General features: G+C 47.4%; 1 protein-coding gene and 3 non-coding genes across 4 annotated transcripts; all 4 read right to left on the minus strand.

Annotated features, from left to right (window-relative positions):
- Positions 1–2972: 2972 nt before the first annotated feature.
- On the minus strand, positions 2973–12607 carry NCL (nucleolin). The gene is made up of 14 exons (XM_024563960.4): positions 12433–12607; positions 11255–11371; positions 9550–10042; positions 8992–9183; positions 8795–8881; positions 8471–8612; positions 7747–7871; positions 6682–6805; positions 6016–6173; positions 5173–5296; positions 4810–4943; positions 4140–4266; positions 3557–3780; positions 2973–3433 (listed from the first exon to the last, which is right to left on the minus strand). Exons 1-14 carry the CDS (start codon positions 12448–12450, stop codon positions 3357–3359), a joined length of 2142 nt encoding a protein of 713 aa, XP_024419728.2. The 5' UTR covers positions 12451–12607; the 3' UTR covers positions 2973–3356.
- Positions 3966–4100, minus strand: LOC112308129 (small nucleolar RNA SNORA75). Its single transcript, XR_002975129.2, has one exon. It is a non-coding gene; the product is annotated as a small nucleolar RNA SNORA75 (small nucleolar RNA).
- Positions 4606–4685, minus strand: LOC112308134 (small nucleolar RNA SNORD20). Its single transcript, XR_002975134.1, has one exon. It is a non-coding gene; the product is annotated as a small nucleolar RNA SNORD20 (small nucleolar RNA).
- On the minus strand, positions 8690–8759 carry LOC112308132 (small nucleolar RNA SNORD82). Its single transcript, XR_002975132.1, has one exon. It is a non-coding gene; the product is annotated as a small nucleolar RNA SNORD82 (small nucleolar RNA).
- Positions 12608–21586: the final 8979 nt, after the last annotated feature.

Genomic DNA, 21586 nt, shown 5'->3' on the forward strand with positions numbered 1-21586 from the left:
GCAACCTCAGGGAGCAGCAGGGGGCGTGGGGACCGAAGCCACAATGCTGAGAGCCGAGGAGTGGGAGGCTGGAGCGTGGGCCTTCTCAGTTCGGCAACGAAGGGAAGAGGGAACAGCTGGGCGGGGAGGTAGGGTCAGGGGACACTCTTTTTGGATGAGGAGAGCTTTGGGCACTGTAGAGCTGAGGCCGGACAGAGACTGAGACACGAGAAGATAATCACTGGGTGGAGCGTGGGTAAAGGGGATAGCTATCTCAGAGAAAGAGCACAGAAACATTTGGTACGTCGTAGTCCATGGACCCCACTGGAGTCCACTTCTCTGGGGGTCCTGCAGCATCTCCCAAAGTGCTGTGAGTGGGCTTCCTGCAGATTCACAGGCCCTGTCGCTAATTTGAGTGAGGCTTGGGAGTTAAAGAGCTACTGGCCTGGAACTCAGCGCAGGCGTCCCTCGGCTCGACCAGGTTTCCAATCCTGGGGCTGTGCTGCCACCTGCTGGAAAAATAACAAAAACGGCGACAACCATTTGCTGGAAGGAACCGACTGCTTTTCTAAAATGGCTGCGACGTCCTCACCCAACCCCCCAAATCAGAAACCAGGCACCAGGGAGGCTGGAGATGACGTTGACATGGTTTGACCCTGAACGCCAGCCTGACGGTCTCCATCTCCGCAGGGGCGCCACCATCCATCACCTTCGTTCCACTGGAAGTGAGCGTGCTTCTGGTTGGAGCAACCAGTTAATGGGGCTGGACTGTGTCCACCCCTTAATGGGGAGGAACAGAACAGCGGAAGAACCCCGATTTGCTTCCCCTCTTGCCTCACAGGTTTGTGGAGGGGCTGCGGTAAATGCTGGCATACCGTGGGTACAGTATCAGCATCTCAGAGGTGAAGACCAGCCCTCATGGCAGGACAGGGATCTTACAGTACCGGCCCTGCCCAAGGACCCAGGTGCTCCTGCAATCCTACTGCTGAGCCTTCCTTCCCGCCCTTCAGCGAAGGAAGCCACCAAAACCCTCCTCCGAGCTCTCAGAAGTTACACTACGCACCAACTGCAGGGTGTGAGCTAGCTGCAGTCAGCCATCATGCTCCTAGATGGCCAAACTGCCCGCCGCCTGGTGAGGTTTACCTAAACCCACAGGCCTGCCAAAAGGGGAGCAAAGCAGCCAGCCCTGGGAAGGTGCCTACTTGGAAGGAGGCCAGAGTGATGGACAAGGCCCTCCCTGTGGTCATCCTTGATAGCTCTCAGGTAACCTGAAGACCACTCTCAGGCCCGACAGTAGTTTGAATGGACCAATTGCCATTGACGGGACGACTTGATACATTCAGGGATGAGAACTGTCCTGGCCAGGTAGCTCAGCTGGTTAGTGTCATCCCCATGCACCCAGGGTATGGGTTCCATCCCTATTTAGGGTACGAGAATCTACCAACGAAGCCTGGCTGGTGTGGTTCAGGGGTCTGAGTACTGGCCTGCCCACCAAAACGGTGCTACTTTGATTCCCTTAGGGAACAGGTTTGGGTTGTGGGGCAAGAACCCTACTTGGAGGAATGCAAAAGGAAAAGACTGATACTCTCCTTCCTTTCTCTCAAAGTTATTTTTTAAACCAACCAATGAACGCACAAATAGGTGAACAATGAATTTTTCTCACTGGAATCAACAAGAGTCAAGAGTCCTAACCCATGACATGCTCGATGGACTCTAGCTGGAACTTCGAGGATTGAAGTAAACTACAGGTCGCCAAGGGTTATTTTGGCTTTAAGTCACCCTATCAGAGACCTCGCCTGGCAGCACCAAACTTGTATTGACTCTGTCCTAGAGCTTTGCTCTGCTCTAAGCCCTCAGTACTTGGAACAGGACCGGTACATGGTAGGTGATGTGCACACGGCTTGGTTTCCTTATCCCACTTGCAAACCCCAAACAAGACAACTAAGCTATCCAACACATCCTTCGCGTCGGTTGCCTTGCTTCTACCAGTATTGTATTTTGATTTCACATTTTTAGTCTAATACAAGATTTTGGGGTTGGCTGGCTGGGTTCTCAGCAGCACCCTCTGGGCTGTTTTCCAACTAAATTCATGTTAGTCCCTTAACCTGAACATTTTTTTTTTTTTAAACTTTTTAGAGAGGGGGAAGGGGGGAGGGAAACATCAACATTGCCTCACACACACCCCCTACTGGAGAGCTGGCCTACAACACAGGCCATGTGCCCTGACTGGGAGTTGAACCATCAACTCTTGGGTTCCCAGGCCAGGGCTCATGCCTTTACTTTTTAAAAGCACGGGTGGAGGGCAGGGAATGCTTAATAAATGAGAGGCCCTGACTGGTGGCTTGATTGACTAAAGCATTGCCCCACACACTGAATTTTGCTGTGTATAATGCACATTTGGCCCAAACTTTTTGAGGGGAAAATAAGGATGTGCATTATACATGGGCAGCACTAAAACATGGGTGCACATTATTCACAGCAAAATACGGCACCAAGACTGCTGGTTAGATCCCCGACCCAGGCCATACAGGAAGCAACTGATCAATGTTTCTCTATAATCAACACATCCATGGGTGAGGATTTATAAAAATAATAAATCAGAATGTCTGGGTAGTTATATACATTTCCTACAAAACCAAAGGTCTGTCTTGGCAGTTTAACCTGAGGTCCATCTATTGAATTGGTAGTCTCCTCCCCAGCGGCTGTCCCAAAGTCTCTGAATTCTCTTCACTAGCCACTGGCTATTCCAGAATCCACGCTCACAGACGTATTACCTAAGGCCCATTTCCTGAGCACTTCTCCTCCAGCCGGCTTTGAGCAGAGGCCACATAGACCTCCATTCCACCAAAACTTGTGGTTGGGGTACTTGAAACCCAAGCACCAAGCACTTCTGTCAGGGGCGGGGTGGATCTGAAGCGGCAGAGCTGCATTTGCCATGCTCCACCTTCAGCGGTATTCCAGGAGAAACACTCTAGGAAGTACAAGTCTGGCACCAGAGTTTAGGACTTTTAATTTGTCCCAAAGTTGCTGAAGCGAAACCATAAAACATTCTGCTTTCCTTTATACCCCCCAACACACACAAAAAAAACTATTTGTAGGAAAAAATGGTTTTGTACATGGGAAGAAACAATATAAATTCAAAACAGGTAAGGGTTAGCTCTATCACTCATCTCTTTAAAAAGTTTATATGAATATCCAGTCAAAACCAACAGGGTATCTCCCTTGAAATGTTATCTATACGCATTTCCAAGTAGACCACAGGACTGTATACTGTCTTGGAATGTCCTTAGAAGGCTCTGTCATTGATCAGGTTAACAGAGTAAAAACCCCAGAGTCCTTTCTTTCAAACGGAAGAGGGAAAGACAGAATAGAAGAAACTATTCAAACTTCGTCTTCTTTCCTTGTGGCTTGTGGTCGCCTCCTCCTCCTCTGCCTCCCCGGAAGCCTCCTCTACCTGTAGGAAGGGAGGATGTCATTAAAGAGCAGGTGCCAAGCCGCCAGGAGCTCTCCCCTCCCCAGTGATTAGTGACGACTGATGCAGTATCACCGCACATGTGATATCCCCTGTGATCCTTACCTCCAAAACCTCCCCGGCCTCGGCCACCAAATCCTCCTCTGCCTCCTCTGCCACCACCTCGGCCTCCAAAGCCACCTCTGCCTCCGCCGCGACCCCCAAAGCCACCTTCACCCTTAGGCTTAGCCCAGTCCAAAGTGACTTTGTTTCCATCAATTTCACCATCTTCCATGGCCTCTTTGGCTGCTTTGGCATCTTCCTCACTGTTGAAGTCTACAAAACCAAACCTAAAACGCCAAGTGAGATTACCCATTATAAAGCAAAGAGACAGAGAACACATGCCAAAGTTAACCTCACGTAGTGGCTAGTGATCCCCTAGAAAGCAGCCTTACTCAATTGAGAAAACACCCAAGTGACAAGAGTCCCTCTGGCAAGATGAAGCTGGTTTTAGCAACAGCCAGCCTGAACACCAAAATGTCTCACACAACAGCAGAATATACCTCTGAAGACTGGAGGCAAAACAATGCTAGCTCTGTGAACTGTCTCTTCTTCTCGTGCGAATCCATAAACTGCCACAGATTGACAGCAAGGAGCTCAATGAGAAGACAAAGGGATGGGACTCCACCCGTCACCGCCTGCAGCTTACCCTTTGGAAGATCCAGTCTCCCGGTCTGTGACTATCCTGGCCCGGACAGAGCCATCGAATGACTCCTTCAATGTCTCTTCTGTAGTCTCCTCAGACAAGCCTTTGACAAACAGAGTTTTGGATGGCTCTGGGAAAGAATGACAAAATAAACCGTTTATTTTAAACCCTAATTCGTAACGACACACTGGACTTACATGTTTAGAATAACTACTGGCCAAGAATGCTTATCCTAGAGGAAGCTTGAAGAGTCTCTGAGAAAAAAAGGCAATCTTAGCCAACTAATGCTTAATTAAAGCCAAGGGCCTATATCAACTGCCCTCTCAAGATTACCTTGATCGCCAAAGCAGCTGAACTACTGTCTTAGATCCTTCACAGAAAGCAGAACCCACCCACACAGGCGAGACAGCAGACCCGAAGCAGGGAGGCAGTAAGCCGTGTGCACATCTGCTGCTCAGAGTTGACGTGGCTGGATCAGAACTTGACTATCTAGAGGAATTTTCTTGAGATTTCATCAATTATTTCTCAGACAATCAGTCATCATATCCAGTGTCATTTACTCAGCAGCAACAGAAACCACAGGTGTTCACCTCTAGATGTGACCAAAAAGTGACAGCATGGCACCAAGGAGAGCCACCCCCCAACCCCAAGGCCCAAGTTAATGGTAACTTACGGCTTCTTGCATTAGGTGATCCCCTGGGTCCTTGCAACTCCAGCCTGATTGCTCTGCCCTCAATTTCTCTCTTATTACAGGAATTTAAAGCCTCTTTAGCATCTTCAAATGAAGCAAATTCTATAAATGCATACCTGAGAATGAATAGTCAGTGTTTAGAATAAATTACCAAGCTAGTAGCTCCTTTGCAATCACATTAATACCATCGAGTCTTTTCCCTCAAGCACACAAACAGTGTTATTTTATACAGATTTGTCTCAAGTAATCCAGCTTCTGAAAGCCAGGAAAACATGGTTTTACCTATGCCAAGACAGACACTCTTACAGACCAGAACCGACAACACAGAGGTACGAGTTATTTTACCCTTTAGATTTGCCATTTTGGTTCTGGGCCACTTTGATAGAGGTTGCCTTCTCAAACACTTCCTGAAGAGTTTCTTCTGTTGCACTGTAGGAGAGGTTGCTTAAAACCAGAGTTTTTGATTCACCTACAAATAAAAAGATGCCACATTAAGACTGTGAAACAGTGGTTCATAGCTTCAGTCACAGCCGTTTATCTTAAGAATTTCTGTGCTTTGCCCTGGCAGTTGTGGTTCAGTGGATTGGGCGCCAGCCTGTGAACCGAGGGACCACTGGTGTGATTCTCAGTCAGGGCACATGCCTACTTTGCAGGTCAGGTCGCTGATTGGGGGCATGTAGGAGACAGCCAACTGATGTTTCTCTCCCCCTCTTCCCATCTCTTTGAAAATAAATAAAGAAAATTAAAAAAAAAAAAGATTTTCTGTGCTTAGAAGCATTTACATACTGTTTTCTAAACATGCTAATGTTGATGCAGATGGAATCCCACACCAAGTACCTCAACATACCAAGTATTATTATGCATTGTTACGTTCTGCTTCCTTCTATTCCTGTTGTTCAGATGTGTAAGCTGACTACTGGTCTGTATATTCCTAGAACCATTTCCTAATTTTAAAATGTACGTAATGTATGTCATTTAAAGTCTAAAACATACATACAAAAGGGAGTCAGAACTATCTATGTTGTAATGCAAAATTTCATAGACACTCAACTACTATTAACAGAGGTATAATTTGCTTAATCTACACCTATATTCAAATTAACCAGTCACTTTGTATCAAAGTTCAAAGATGCAAAGGATTTCTCTCCATCAATTCTGGAACTCTGTAGGAACCGTATACGTTCTTACCACTCCAGGTGCTATTCTTTCCACCTCTATAGTCTTGACTTTGACCTTTCTCGCCAGTGTAGTACAGGGAAATGGATCGCCCGTCTATTTCTGTTCCCTGCTTTTCTTCCAAGGTTTTCTCTGCATCAGCTTCTGTCTTAAATTCAATATAAGCAATCCTGCAATAGGGGGAGGGGTGCATTAAAAACCCTAAGATTTCACTTCATTTTCAAACCTTACTATTTAATACAAATGGTTTAATCTCAGCAACATGACCTTGCTTTAGTTAAGCACAATAAATATGTCTTATTTTATACTAATTTCTGCTTGTGGTTTCTGCCATCTTCCATTCCACATTTCCATCAAAACTTTCGGCCCAATACAGAGAATTTGCCAAATACTCCTAGAAAATTTGTTCAGGGTAACCCTAACCCACTGTAATTAATCGCCATCACTCACAAAGCACTGGACACATTTCATAGTACCCTATACATATTAGCCCATCTTTAAAGTCACTCTGAATTAAGTGCGTTATCCTCGGTGTGCAGGTAGGAAATTGAAGCATATGTTACAGATTAATTTGCCCAAAATCACACACCTAGGAAAAGTTAGATCAATGTTTCTTTTATAAGTTAGAAGTGCATTAATTTTAATAAAACTCAAAAATCCAGTAGACATGAAACATACCCTTTACTCTTTCCGTCCTTGCTAACTAATCTAATCTCCATGGCATCTTCAAACACTTCTTTTAACTCGTCCTGAGTAACTTTATAAGGCAGATTTTTAGCCAAAAGTGTTCTCGCATCTCGATCTAGATAAAAAAACAAAACAAGCCAGATGGGTTAAAAAACCTCCCTTGCAAGACACTGAGCAACAGAAAAGTTTTGTTTAAGATATAATTTGAGACCCTACAATGTACAAGACACTCCGGCAGTATGGAGATACAGCAGTGGCAAGACAAGCTGCTGTCCCAACTGACATCAAACCATGTGCTGGACACTTATAACAACCTAGTAGGTGCTCAGTATTTTTAAGTTCAAAAATCATAAACACACACAAAACAATGCAAAGTATATGAAGGATACAAAAAGAATAGTGAAGGACCTGATTTGGTTCCAGCGAGGAGAGGCCTCTCTATGTTAATTTAGGTACAGGCACACCTCGTTTTATTCACGTCGCTTTGTTGTGCTTCATAGGTATTGCATTTCTCCTTTAAACTAACTGAAATCAAGACCCTCCACTAGCAAAAAGCCTGCAACTTCCTTACTATATGAGGCTTGATTATGGTGGCCTGAAACCAAATTCGCAGTTATCTCCAAGGTATGCCTGAACATCTAACCAATTCTTTTTTTATGAAGTCCATTCTTGTTTGCCTGACTTGGGAATTTGTAAGACCAGCAATCAGTGCCAGGCACTGTTGTAAACACTTAACATTCTCACTCATTTAACCCTCAACATTATGAGGAAACCGAAGGAAAAAGGTTCAACTACCTAACCTGGCCAATTAAGACTAGAAACATTTCCATTAACAAGTTACCTATCAGTATCACAATTACCTAAAGCAGGCCCTGGCCAGGCAGCTCAGTTGGTTAGAGCGTCATCCCAATACATCAAAGTTGTGGGTTCGATCCCTGGCCAGGGCACATACAAGAATAAACCAATCAACGCATAACTGAACAAAAGGATAGATGTTTCTCTCTCTCTCTGAAATCAATAAATAAAGTTTAAAAATTTACCTAAAGTAGTACATACCTTTTTTACTGTCTTTCCCCTTTGGTTTTTCTAATTTAATTTCATTACCAAAGACTTTTAAACCAGTGAGTTCCAAGGCTTTTTCTAGGTCTTCAGCAGATTCAAAATCCACATAGCCAAACTTCCTTTATGGTGGCAAGGCAGAGACACATAATTACATGTTTGAAAAAAACAAAAACAAGAGCCACACTAATCTAAGCAAGCAGCCGCACTAATGTGATAGTGCAAACCAAGATTTAATTTAAAAGCAGCCACTCTATTAACAAAATAAAGCCAGGCTCTGAAAGCTAGGGATACAGAACAGGCTTTCAAAGCCTGAGACCTGATGCAAGTTCACCTTTGAGGCTGTCTTCATTAACTACACTGCTCGTAACAGCTAACAAAAGAACACATTCAAGCATCTAGATTAAGAGAATCCTATCTGGTTAAAAGCATTTACTATCATAGCTACTTGGTATCTAATAGTTTTAGATAACAAAATCATTAAAAGCTCAGAGCTTATTAAAAATCATTTTTTGCTACATCAAAAGTTAAGGGACATTACTGAAATTTCGATTTGGGGGCTTCACAATTTGACAATCTAAATGACAATTCATTAATGTCTAAACTCTGAGGACATATTCATGCCTCAGGGTAGAGGACTAAGGTTCTAAAAAGGGAGGAAAGAAATCAGCAGACCAGAAGAACATGCAGAAACGCTATGGTTCAGCTCTCCCATACTTACCGAGACATACCAATTCTGACATCCACAACAGCAAGATCGTTTTTAGCAAAAACGTCACTGATACCCGTTTTTAATTCAGAAGCAGATTTGCTGAAGTTCAGGTTTCCAATAAAGAGATTGAAAGCTGTAGTTGGTTCTGTGGCTGTACAAAAAATAAACTCAAATTAATCTAACATAAAATGATATGAACTTCATTTCCCATACAAGTTTATATACACAGCACATCAGCACATTGCAACGAAACATCAGGTTTCAGTATTAAGTCCCTTCATTGTTCATCACTTGTGCTACTGGGTGCCACCCCCCACAATTGTGCCCAATTACCTTCCACTTTCTGTTTCTTGGCTTCAGGAGCAGCCTTCTGTTTGGCCATTTCCTTCTTTCGTTTTCCAGGTGCTTCTTTGACAGGCTCTGGACAAGATTTCAAACAATCTGTGTCATCCACATAGCCACACACGCTCAAATACCTCCTTTAAACAAAACTCATACCAGTATAATTTAGAATCTAACTTGATTACCACCTTCCTCTTCTTCATCCTCCTCCTCCTCTTCATCCTCGTCATCTTCATCATCCTCTTCATCATCTTCATCCTCTTCCTCTTCGTCTTCATCTTCATCTTCCTCCTCAGCTGTGCTCTTGGCCTTCACAGGAATAGCTTTTGCAGCTTTCTTGCCTTTGGTTGGTACAACCTCCATAGGCTCTTCTTCAGAGTCTGAAAGAGAAAGTACCTAATTAAAAACTCAAGAGAATTATCCCCAACATTTGTTCTAGATAAATCTAAAGGAAAGACATACTACTGTGCTTAGTAATTATGGCAAGAATCAACAGGTTACTTGGAAGCAAACCTCTGTATTTTGAAAAACACTCGTGGAATAATGTTAGGCATTTTCTCAAGGGCAGGCAATTCTCCATTGGTATCACTCTAGTACACAACCAGCCCACAGAATCCCCGGGTTTTTATCTAACCCCCATGGTGTCACAGAAGGAGTGTGTTTGCATGTGGCACTCTCTCCAACCTCACCCCTAATGGGTCTTACACACAAGAGCTTTTTTAAGAACTACCAACAGAACTCCTTACCATCTTCTTCATCATCCTCCTCATCATCCTCATCTTCCTCATCATCTTCCTCCTCATCTTCATCTTCCTCCTCATCAGAGGCAGCAGTGACAGCAGCAGCTTTCCTCACTTCTGGCTCAAATTCATCCTCATCTTCATCCTCATCCTCCTCATCATCTTCTTCACTGTCGTCATCTTCTTCCTCATCACTATCTTCCTTCTTGGCATTTTTGCCGTTCTTTGCTCCCTTGGCTGGAGTGGCTGCTCCCTTCTTACCAGGGGCTGCCACCAGTGCTTTACCTGGTGTGCCTCCCTTCTTGCCAGGTGTGGCTACTGCTTTGGCTGGCGTAACTGCTGCCTTTTTGCCAAGAGCTGGCGTAGCTGCTGCCTTTTTGCCAGGGGTGACAACCGCTTTCTTGGCTGGCGTGGCAACCACAATCTTTTTTGCTGGGGAAACAATCACCTTCTTTCCTGGAGTTGTGGTAGCCTTCTTGCTTTTCTGAGGAATGATAACCTGAAGAATAAATAAAACAAACAGGAGTCAATTTGCAAACTCAAAGAGAAAGCCTTGGTCCCACACAAACGAGTGCTGAATTTTGGCACTGCCTCTGGTTCCAGACCACATACATTAGATACACGCTAGCACCTTAACTGTGGGGTCACGCTACATGTCCTTCTGTATACCTGAGAGGCTAACAGTCCTCATTTCCAAGGACAATATCCTAGCATAATGGAGGAACCCTTCACACTTCAAATACCTCTGGACCCAGATCTGTGAGTTTCTATACCCCATACTGTAACCACTTCAGCTCTGAAGCGGCATACCCTAAATGGACTCTGGAAATAGGCCGTCTGGATACCATCTACTACTCTGTGGCCCTAGGCAAGGTGTTTTAAGCCTCAAATGTTTTTCTCTTCTGAAAATGATTAATAGCACCAACTTTGCATGTTGTTTTTAGAATTAGTAATTGATTTCTGTAACTAAAAGCCCTGCACTTAGAAATCTCTTAAGTGTTATCTATGGAAGGCGATAAAAAGATCATTGAAAACTCGGTCCTAAAACCAGAAATAAAATGAGTATAAAATAGGCTCAATCCTTGCAAAATTAATGCAAATTAGAGAATGAGCAGTTAGCTTAATATACACATTACTTATCTACATTGAAGTCACACTGAAAGCTACTTTTTGTTGGCCACCAGTTTTATCAGGTCATGTGTTGAAACAACTTTTGGTTGTCTTTGGAGTGAACCAACGGTAGCCAGAGTACCAAACAGTGCCAACACTGGCACAAAGGCAGGTAGCAATCCTCACCTTACGAGAAGTAACAGTGATGAGTGTTATAAAACTCATACAAAGAACAGAGACCTGCTCGGAGGCTGGGACAGGAATCTGGGCAGGCTAGCCTCCGACTCGAATGCATGCCCGACACTGCCGCACGCGGGACAGCAGCCCAGGCTGTCTCCTCATCTAGCATGTGGGGCTGACATACTGAAACTGGAAGAACGGTTTAATATATCATCACGCTAAGCCCCGCCGAGGGCACACGAGGATCTTCTCTCTCAAGCTCATTCAAATACTCACCCTCATGATATTCCGGTAAGTCAGGGAAGACCCTGTGAAACACTCCACAGGCCACGTGTGAAGGAACACAATCTTATTCTTGCCCGTTACTTTCAGTCCTCCAATACCTGTTTTTACCCTCCATTCTGCATACAAGTGTAATTACCTCCTCTTCACTGCTTTCCTCATCTTCATCTTCTGACATTTCCTCGTCTTCGCTGTCGTCTTCTACCTGCTTCGGAGGAGGAGCCATTTTCTTGGGATCACCCTGATTTTTGCCAGCCTGAAACAGACAGGGAGGAACAGGTTACGCCGCCCACACTTCAGGACACCCATGTTTTGCCATCGTTCTTTGTAACAGTGACATGCAGGGCGTGCAGGCGTCTCTTCCTTAGAACCCACTTTTCATACTGTTAAATAACAAACGTAAGCCCACCTTAAGTAAAAAGATAACTTCAAGGAAGTGCCTCCCTCTTCCTGTTGCCTTCACTAAGTGCACCCGTTTTAAAAACTACTTCCAGAACCTGTTCTTATACCAGACACAATTTCTTAATACTCAGGAGCCTACGATTGGACCATTTTAATGGCCAACAACCCGAAACCCTTCACCTAGGGAAAACTACCTTCAAATAGCCTTTGGTAGCTCCCGGCACCTTGTACCACCACTCTCTTCTGAATTTAAATTAGGGCAACTTAGAGGAAAAAACATATACATGTCTTAACCTTACTACCTTTGCTATTCCCGTGCAGTTTTCCTTTCCCAGGGAAACCCTGCCCCTTACAGACCCACAGGAGCCACGTGGGGTACCTCACAGGCCACCACGTGCGCGCAGCTCGGGACGGGAAAGCACGCGGCAGGACTTCCTTCTGGAACCCACCTCGTGCCCAAGATCCCATAGGCCGCAGGCCTCCATCTGAAGCAATCCCGTCGCTTCCCGCCTCAAAGCACGGTCCCCCTACGGAGACGCCGCGACTCACCCGGCACGGCCCACGTGGCGGGCCGCGCGCCCAGACACGTGCGTCGGGAGGCGGGGCCCCGCTCGCGCCCGTCGCAGGAGTTTGGCCTCATCCGTCCACCCCGAAGCCCAACGCCCCCTCCCCACGCTCAGTCCCTAAGTCTTTCACCGCGGAATATACCACCCACGACACCTGCCGAAGCGCTTCACCTCACCACCCACTAGCCAAAACACGCGAGACCTCCGCGTTCGTCACGCGAGACTTCCTGCAGCATGGCGTCCCCGAACGCGCCCGGGATGGCGTGCAGGGCCTCCTCCTCGCGGCGCCGCGCGCGCTGCTCGGGGAACAGGCCTCGACGTCCGTGCTTACGCGAGAAAGGCCTCTTACCTTTGCGAGCTTCACCATGATGGCGGCTTATGACGGCCGAGTGTGTGGCGCGAGTGGCGCAGATGAGCCCAACGGAACCCAACGACGTCGATGGCGGCCGCTGGTACTGAAGATCCGGAGCGCGTACGTTGCGCTGCCAGCTAGAGCTCGAGACTGAGGCGAAAGACTGAGCCTGCCCAGTAATCGCCTCTGGAAAGACGACGACTGTGCCCTCGTGACTCCACTTCAACCAACCAGAGTTCGCGCTCATCCCACGAGCCAATCGCGAACCTCTACCAAGAACGGCGCGGGGCGGGGCCCGGGGGGAGTGGGCGGGCCGAGGCCCCTAGAGGAGTGGGAGGAGATTCGGTTTCGGCGCCCTACGGGGGAGGATTCGCTTTGTGCAAGCCCGGCGTTGATTGGGCGGTGGGCGCGCAGTCACTGAAGTGCTTGTCCGCGGCTCGCGGAGCTTGCGCCGTGGCGCGGACATTTTTTTTTTTTTTGGCACCGCGTGTGGCCGATTTCGGTTACTGTGGGTTCTCGCGGTCTCCTGTTCCCGACTGTGTCCGGATCCTGTCCACTCGGGCGGACCTTCTCGACGTCCCCATCTCGCGCTCCACGCTCAGCCTCCGGCGGCCGTGGCGAAAGAAATTAGCCCCCTTATCCCTGTTGATGGGCCGAGACTAGGGGTTCACTACGTCGGAGTCCGAGGCTCACCTCAGTCCCGCCCGCCGACGAACTGTCTGCGGTGATTCCTTCCCGGGCCACGTGCCTGAAGTTACCTCCTGAGGGCTGTTCATAAAGGCTACATAAATAAATAAAAACAAAGGCAATCGCGTATGTCTGTGCGGTTTACTGTGGACAGTGCACAAATATATTTCATCTCAAGTAACCTCAGGTACTAGGAATTTTTTCCAGTGGGGAACAGGCTGGAGAGAGAACTTTCTGGCAGTCCCAACGTGTTATAACTTGGGTGGGGAAAGGAACTTGGTCAGGCCGACCACTGACCTGTGCCTTTGACCACTCACAAGTTCTCTGTTACTTGGTGGCCGATAAGTCAGAGTTACCAGATGGCCCAGGAGTAGGTCAAAAGAGCCAAGCGAGAGGTTCCGTTGATGGCAGAGGCACAGAAGATTCTTTCTTGTGCTCTTGTCAGTTGTTCCTACAAGTAACTGGAGGTACATTAAATTGGTGCTGAGCACGTCCTTCAGTCTGCAGCACATCTAGGATGTATTCTGGGCATCTGGTACCTAATGGTTCCTACAAAACCAAGATAGCTTCAACTATGACGCGTTTCCCCAACTGAACTGATGTTCAGAATCACGTCTGGAGATTCTAATTAGAGAGGTCTGGGTTGGGGCTCAGATTCTGTATTTTAACAAAGGCCCATGGGGATTCCTGTGAGCAACCAGGTTATTTTGCAATCCTTATCAGAACACTCCTGGGATTGAACGTACAGGAAACCCAGAGCTACCCTCTTGGGCCGCTTTGACCAGGGAGGAGCCTGGGGCTGTGGTCTGCAGCCTGCTCCCCGAAGATGTGAGGAGGTCACATTTTGAACCCTGGGATGGGGGCAAAGGGGACACAGGGTAACGGGACAGAAAGAACAGCATGAGGTAAGGCATGGTGGAATAAGATCCTGGTGTTTCGGAACAGTTTGGCACAGAGCAAGCCTAATGCAGTCATGGGAAGGGGCTGGAGAGAGGAGCAGTGGGCATGATCAAGTGACTGGGGAGAACTTAGAAATGCCGGCATGGCTGGCTCCTCCTCACTCAGATCTCAGTTTATACAACCTCCTTAAGAGGCCTTCCCCAATCCTCCAATGAAAAGCGCCACCCGGACTCCCTAGCACATCACCCGAATTGTGTTCCACAGGTACTTATCAATACCTGGCATGTTTCTTGGCTGTTCACTGTTGGTTTGGTCCCTCCCCAGCCACGAGAACACAGGCTTTGTTCTCTGCTGTATTCCTGGAGCCATGGTAAAAATTATTTGTTAAATGAATGAATGTTGTATATCTGTAAAAGAAGCAGTGGAGAACAACAGTACAGCTTAGTGTTCAAATGCCTTGTTTTGGATCAGTCTGGGATAGAAAAATAGGAATATCTAATACTTATGTAATATCTACTAAGTTTCAAGTGATATTCCAGTTCTTTATAAATTCATTTATTTTTCACCCTGGCTGGTGTGGCTCAGTGGATTGAGTGCAAGTCTGTGAACCGGAGGGTCACTGGTTCAATTCCCAGTCAGGGCACATGGCTGGGTTGCAGGCCAGGTCGCCAGATGGGGGCACATGTGAGGGGCAATCGTACATTGATATTTCTCTCTTTCTCCCTCCCTTCCCCTTTCTCTAAAAATAAATAAATGAATGTTATGGAGGAAAACAGATATTTTTTAAAGATTTTATTTATTTATTTATCTTAGAGCAGAAGGGAGAGAGCAACAGAGAAACATCATTGTGTAGTTGCCTCTCATGTGCCCCCTACTGGGGGCCTGGCCCATAACCCAGGCATGTGCCCTGACTGGGAATCAAACCAGTGCCCCTTTGGTTCACAGGCCGGCGCTCAATCCACTGAGCCACACCAGCCAGGGATGCCTTTCACATTTTGACCAATGCCCTCCCAAGTGCCACCTTTGGTTGGGATTTTTGGTGGCAGTTCTGGCAGAGGAGGGACTAGGTGGGGGAGAGGTGAGGCTACCACATGCTGTAGAGGCTTCACTGTAGTTCTTTTCCCTGGATTTCCACACTGAAGAGTTGGACCAGCTTCTGACACCAGCCCAGAGCATCAGGGTTACTTGAGCAGCCACTGGCCACCTCTTCTACTGGCTCAGCCCATTGCCATGGCCGGACCAGCCCTCATTACCCAGCGCACCTGTCTGCACTGAGGTGCCCACTCTGTGCATCCATGGATACTTCTAGACCCAGAAACCCAGTCGGGCCACAGCGGGCCTCACGTCAGTGAGGGCTCCGACAGCCACTGGAGGAAGTCTGCAGGTCCTCAGAAGGGTTCACTCCAATCCCCAGACCCAGGCCTTCCAGAACCCAGTGCGTTGGTTGGGCTCCAACCGGAGAAGGAAAATCACATCAGGTCCTTAAAACAGAAGGAGTTCAAGCAGGGAACTGGTTCCAAAGGTAACAGAATTGCTGAGACGCCAAAAGGAGACCTAAGGCACAAGCCTCAGGCTGCTGCCACTGCCGACTGAGGTCCCCAGTAGGTTGCTCCACTGAAGGTGCCGCCACAATGGAGGGACCAGGCTGCTTCCAGGTTAGCTGCCCAAAGCCCAGAGTCAGACGGCACCGCACCTGGTCTCAAGAGGAATTCACAGCCTCCACTCCAGCGCTCCAAGCCTGCCTGAGGCCAGAGGCCCAGGGTGTCTGCTGTGAGGCTGTGGACATGGGCAGAGCCCATACCAGGCTAGCTTCTGCCTTTTAGGGGTTCCCTGAAGCCTTTGCTGAAGGGGGATCCTAAGCTCTTCCTCCTCCCTTGCCAGGCCTTGCTTGGCCTTTACCCAGTGTTTCGATGCACAAGGCAGCCAGGGCTCGGGAGCCAGAGTCAGAGGACCTGGCCTTTGTCTCCTGGAGGCAGCCTGAGAAGCTCACCGCCAGCTCAGGGGTTGGCCCTCAGCTCCCCTACTGACCCAGTGGCCGGGGCCCCCTGAGCCTGCTGGAGAGCTGCTCATGGGCCCAGAGGCTCTCCGTAGCTGACTCCTCTGCTTCAAATCCTAGTCTAGGCCCACAGTCAGCTTTCCCTTCTGCCTCCAGGACACTGGGCCTCTCTGGAGAGAAATCTTATCATAACACGGGTCCAGGTCTCCAACCGTCCTGCTCGGCAGCTGCTCAAAAAGTTTTCCAGGAGCTCTGCATTGGATCTGGCCTCTGGTTTCCATCTCTGCAGCCTTGATTCCCTGTCTTCTCCGCAGGGCTCCTCACCTGTCCCCACCCCCTACCTCTCAGCAGAGTTATCCATTTTCCACTTCACAGGGAAATACAGACCCCAGGGCATTCTCACTTTTGGATTTGCATACAGCCCTGGTCCTTAGCTCCCCCCCCACCCCCCTCCCCTTCTATGCCCAAGAGAAGCTGGAGTCTTTCTCTGAAACAACATCCTTTCGCCCTGGTCAGGTAGCTCAGTTAGAGCATTATCCTGACACCCAAGGTTGTGGGTTCGATCCCCAGTCAGGGCACGTACAATAAGCAACTGGTGAGTGCATGAGTAAGTGGACCAGCAAATCAATGTTTCTCTCTCAAATCAATACATTAAAAAAAATTTTTTTTTAAACCAATATCCTGCCCTGGCTGGTGTGGCTCAGTGGACTGAGCGCTGGCCTGTGAACCAAAGGGTCACTGGTTTGATCCCTGGTTGGGGCACATGCCAGCCAGGTCGGGTCCCCAGTGGGGGGCGTGCCAAAGGCAACCACACATTGATGTTTCTCTCCGTCTCTTTTCCCTTCCTTCCCCTCTGTCTAGAACAAAAATGAATGAAGTCTTAAAAAAATAAAATAAAATAAAAACCAATATCCTTTCACTGGGGACCCTCGCTGTCTCCACCAGGCCCACCCATAGATCTCAGCCACATCCTCCTCGCCACACTCTGCTTGCCTTCTATTGTCCTTCACCAGAGCAGACTTCTGGGAAGACTGGAGAGAAGTTGCTGCCAGTCCCTCCCAGGACCTGCAACACCCTCTTGGTCGCTAGCACAAAGGATACTTCGGGACTTTCTCTTTCTGCACCACTCAGTGGCTTTTCTCTGGACCATCTCCCCCACCTCCATTCTCTTCCCCTACTTTCTGCCTTTCTCCTCCCTGTAAGTTCTCTCCCCGGATAACCTCCATGACTCTGCAGCCTTGCTCCCTTCTGTATACACCCCCACATCCTGCCCTCCGCTTGGAGGCAGCCTCCCTTCTCTGCTGGCAGCCTGGGCTCCACCTCTCAGTGGAGAACTGCCCCCGATGATGCCCAAATCAGGGTATCTCCAAGAACAACTTGCCTCCTGGGATCCAGATATCTCCCTCTGGTGTCCCACAAATCCTCAAATTCAGAGCATCACAAACTGACCTCAGCTTCTTCCTCCACCCTGAGCTGCCATCTTTCACACCTCGGTAAAGGAGACACAGCTTCCAGTCCTCTGAGCCAAGAGCCAGATGCTGTCTTAGACCCAACACTCTCCCTCAACTCACAGCAGATGCTTCCCTGGCCTTCAGGTGTCTTTGGAATTGGTCCACTTCCCACTGTGCCTAAGTCAAGCCTTCATCATTTCCTGCCTGGATTAATGCAGCAATTCTGAACTGGTCTCCCTTATACTGGTCTTGCTCCCCCATCTTAATCCACCACATTATAGCCACATCAGCTATTTACTTATTTATTTGTTTGTTTTTATCCTCACCCAAGTACATTTTTTTCATTGCTTTCATTTTTATTTTTTAAAACATTTTATTTATTTATTTTTAGAAAGAGGGGAAGGGAGAGAGAAAGAAAGGGAGAGAAACATCAGTAGGTTGCCTCTCACAGGTCCCCAACCTGTGACCTGGCCTGCAACCCAGCTGTGTTGCCTCCACTGGGAATCAAACCGGCGACCTTTCAGTTTGCAGGCCAGCGTTCAATCCACTGAGCCACACCAGCCAGGGCTTTCATTACTTTTAGAGAGAGAAGAAGGGAGAGAAGGGAAGGGAGAGACAAAGAGAGGGAGAGAAACAGTGGTGCGAGAGACAAATATTGACTGGTTGCCTTTCGTCCGTACAGGCCCCAACAGGAGGACCAAACCCACAGCCCAGTCCTGTGCCCTGACCGGGAATCAAACCCACAATTGTGGGATGACACCCAACCTACTGAGCCACACCAGCCAGGGCTTTTGACAATTTGTTGATGTTAAAGAGAGAGGTAGGGGTTGGGGGAGAGAGAAATGTATTGTTCCACTTATTTATGCATTCATAGGTTGATTCTTTTTTTAATTAAAATTTTATTTATTAATTTTTAGAGGGGAAGGGAGGGAGATGACACCCTCTGGTTCCACGGAGCCACACCATCGGGGCCCTTTTCACTGGCTTAATAGTGTCCTTTGCAACATAAAAGCTTTTATTTTGCTGAAGTCCAGCGTATCTAATTTTTTCTTTAGTTGCTTATGCTTTTGGTGTTATATCTAGGAAAGGGTTGCTGCCCCCAAATCAGAAAGATTTATGCCTATGTTTATGCCTATGTTCCCAGTCAGGGCACATGCCTGGGTTGCGGGCAGGGTCCCCAGCAGGGGGTATGCGAGAGGCAACCACACATTGGTGTTTCTCTCCCTCTCTTTCTCCCTCCCTTCCCCTCTCTGAAAATAAATAAATAAAATCTTTTTAAAAAGAAGAAAAGATAACCCACGTGGGAGAAAATATTTGCTAACACAACTGTGATGAGGTTTATATACAGAATATATATAAAATTCCTACAACTCAAAAACAAAGTAGCCAATTAAAAACTGGGCAAGGGGCCCTGGCTGGTGTGGCTCAATGGATTGAGTGCCAGCCTGCAAACTGAAAGGTTGCCAGTTCGGTTCCCAGTCAGAGTACATGTCTGGGTTGTGGGCCAGGTCCCCAGCCGGGAGTGTGGGAGAGGCAACCAATCGACATCTCTCACACTGATGTTTCTCTCCCTCTTTCTCCGTCCCCTCCCCTCTCTCTAAAAATAAGTAAATAAAATCTTTTTTAAAAATGGGCAAGAATTTGAATCAACATTTTCCAAAGAAGAAAGAACAAATAGCAAATAAGCACATGAAAACATCCTCAATATTACTCATCATCAGGAAAATGTAAATCAAAACCACAGTGAGATCCATCTTCACACCCAGGAGGATAGATATAATAGAAAAAAGTCAGGTGACAACACGTGTTGGAGGGAACGTGGAGAAATCAGAACCCTGTGCAGTGCTGCTGGGAAGGTAAGACGGGGCAGCTGCTTTGGAAACAGTCTGGCAGCTCCTTAACTGGTTAAACTCAGAGTTACCATGTAATCCAGCAGACCCACCCCTAGGTACATAGCCAAGAGGAGTGAAGCGTATGTCCCTATAAAAACCTGCCCGTGAATGTTCCTAGTAGCGTTACTCATAGTTGACAGAAAGTGAAACAACTTAAATGTCTGTCATCAGATATACGGATAATCAAAAGGGGGGGTCTATCCATACAATGGACTATGATTCAGCCATAAAAAGGAAAGTACTGGTACATGCTACAACATAGATCCTGCTACATGCTTCATGCTATGACATGGTTCGACCTTGAAAACAGTGAAAGAAGCCAGATACAAAATCCCAGATATTTTATGATTCCACTTATCAGCAAATCTTTAGAGACAGAATGGAGATTACTGGCTTCCAGGGACCTGGGGGGAGGGGGGAGGGCAGGAAGGGGAGAGACTGCTAAAGGTGTTTTTTGACTTTCTCCATAAAGTCTTGAAAATGTTTTAGAATTAGGTAGTTGTGATGCTCACAACTTTGTGAATACACTAACTAAATAAATAACCCACCACGGAATTGTACACTCTTGTGAATGAAAAAGGGGGTTCTGTGGAAAGCAACCTCACAGCCGTGATCTGATCATAAATTCCTAACTGGAAGGTCCTAGTGGATAGTCATACCCCAGGCACACAACGTTTTAGTAAAAGATTTGTCTTTGCCCTAAGCAAGCCCTCTCCGTTGTTTCTGTGCACCTAGGTTAAGACACCTTTGAAAATAACCCCCCTCGAGAGAGCACATAATTATTATGTAACTAACTACCCTGTAATCCAATCCCTGCCTTGCTTTTCCCACCTCCGTGTAATATTCCTTACTTTCCCTCTTTAATTTCTTTTTTTTTCTTCTTACCCCAAACTCATGAGGTCATTCTGAAAATTAACTGGCATAATGACTGAAAAGTGCACGGTACTATTAATGACGAATGGCACCAGATGTTAGGCCTCGGTTCAGCAACCCCCCCTTCTTGAGTTCAGCTGCGAAAGAACTCAGCGCCAAGGAGCTCAATACAAGCAAAAGCTTATTTCGAAAGTCACAGCAGTAGAAGAAACACCTTACAGAGGCGAAAAAAGGGCTCTTGAAACTTAGGAAGAAGAAGGGCAAAGAAAATGTGTCTAGGGGAGAGGCACTGGCATGCTGGGGCAGGGGGAGCCCCTCCGGAATTTCCAGTGCATCAAAAAAGCGGCAACACTGTTATCCTCTGGAGTCTTTGAGATCTTGCTCCCCAGAATATGTCCTCTGGGTGACTCAAACTCTTAGAAAAGTTCTTTACAGGTTTACACATTTCTTAACATCCACACTTTAAAAGGGTGACCATAGGGTAGGTGAATGATACCACAATAACAAATTCCGTATGAAAATATATGAACCTCGAGGAGAAATACACCTCGCACTGAACCATGACTATTATTAGCAGACCTGCAGTGGAAGCTGAGTCAGAAGTAGCGTGGCAAACATAGAGGCCGATGGACTGCCTTCCCCACACATCCAGAATCCCAACCCTCCTCACCACAGCCGCACCCCTTGAGGCAGGAGACAGCACAGGAAGAACTCTTGAGACTGTGCTGCTCTTCCTGGCCAGAATCCAGCATCCTGGTTGCCAGGAAACACCTTTTAGCACTTAGGTAGAATGAATAGCAAACCAAGGCAGGGAGGAGGAGAGAGACATGTCTCACCCACTGACTCAGGAGTCCTGAGCCTGGTCCAATAATATTGCCAGGTGTCCCAACATCACAAGAAACACCATGTTAGCACGGGAGGAGGGGAGTCCTTGAAATTCTATGTAGCGTTTCCACCGTCTGGGAAAGAAAGCCTTGAAACTGCTTTCATCCCAAGGCCTGGAATGCGGGAGAGTCCACAGAGCCCAAAGGAAGAAGCCCATAGAACAACTTTGGTGAATTGCCTACCTCTGGTCACTCTGTTTTAGGAGGGAGTCCCTAACGCTTACAGAAGGAGCCCATAAATGACTTTGGGAAAGTGCCCCAACTGTAATTAACTGCCTCCTGTCACGTATCTGCTTTACAACAAGATGAACAAATGGGGTCTGGAGCAAGATCAGGATTCGGGCTGACAGACCTCTGCACATACCTACGTTTGGGTAGTCACGTCCCCCCTCCCCCCCAGGGAAAGCTGGGACCACCTTCACTGGTCCATCAATATGTAACTTCTTCACCCCCATCCCGCCAATTATA

This window comes from Desmodus rotundus, chromosome 2 (genome assembly GCF_022682495.2).
Source record: "Desmodus rotundus isolate HL8 chromosome 2, HLdesRot8A.1, whole genome shotgun sequence".
In the NCBI taxonomy this organism is placed as follows: Eukaryota; Metazoa; Chordata; class Mammalia; order Chiroptera; family Phyllostomidae; genus Desmodus; species Desmodus rotundus.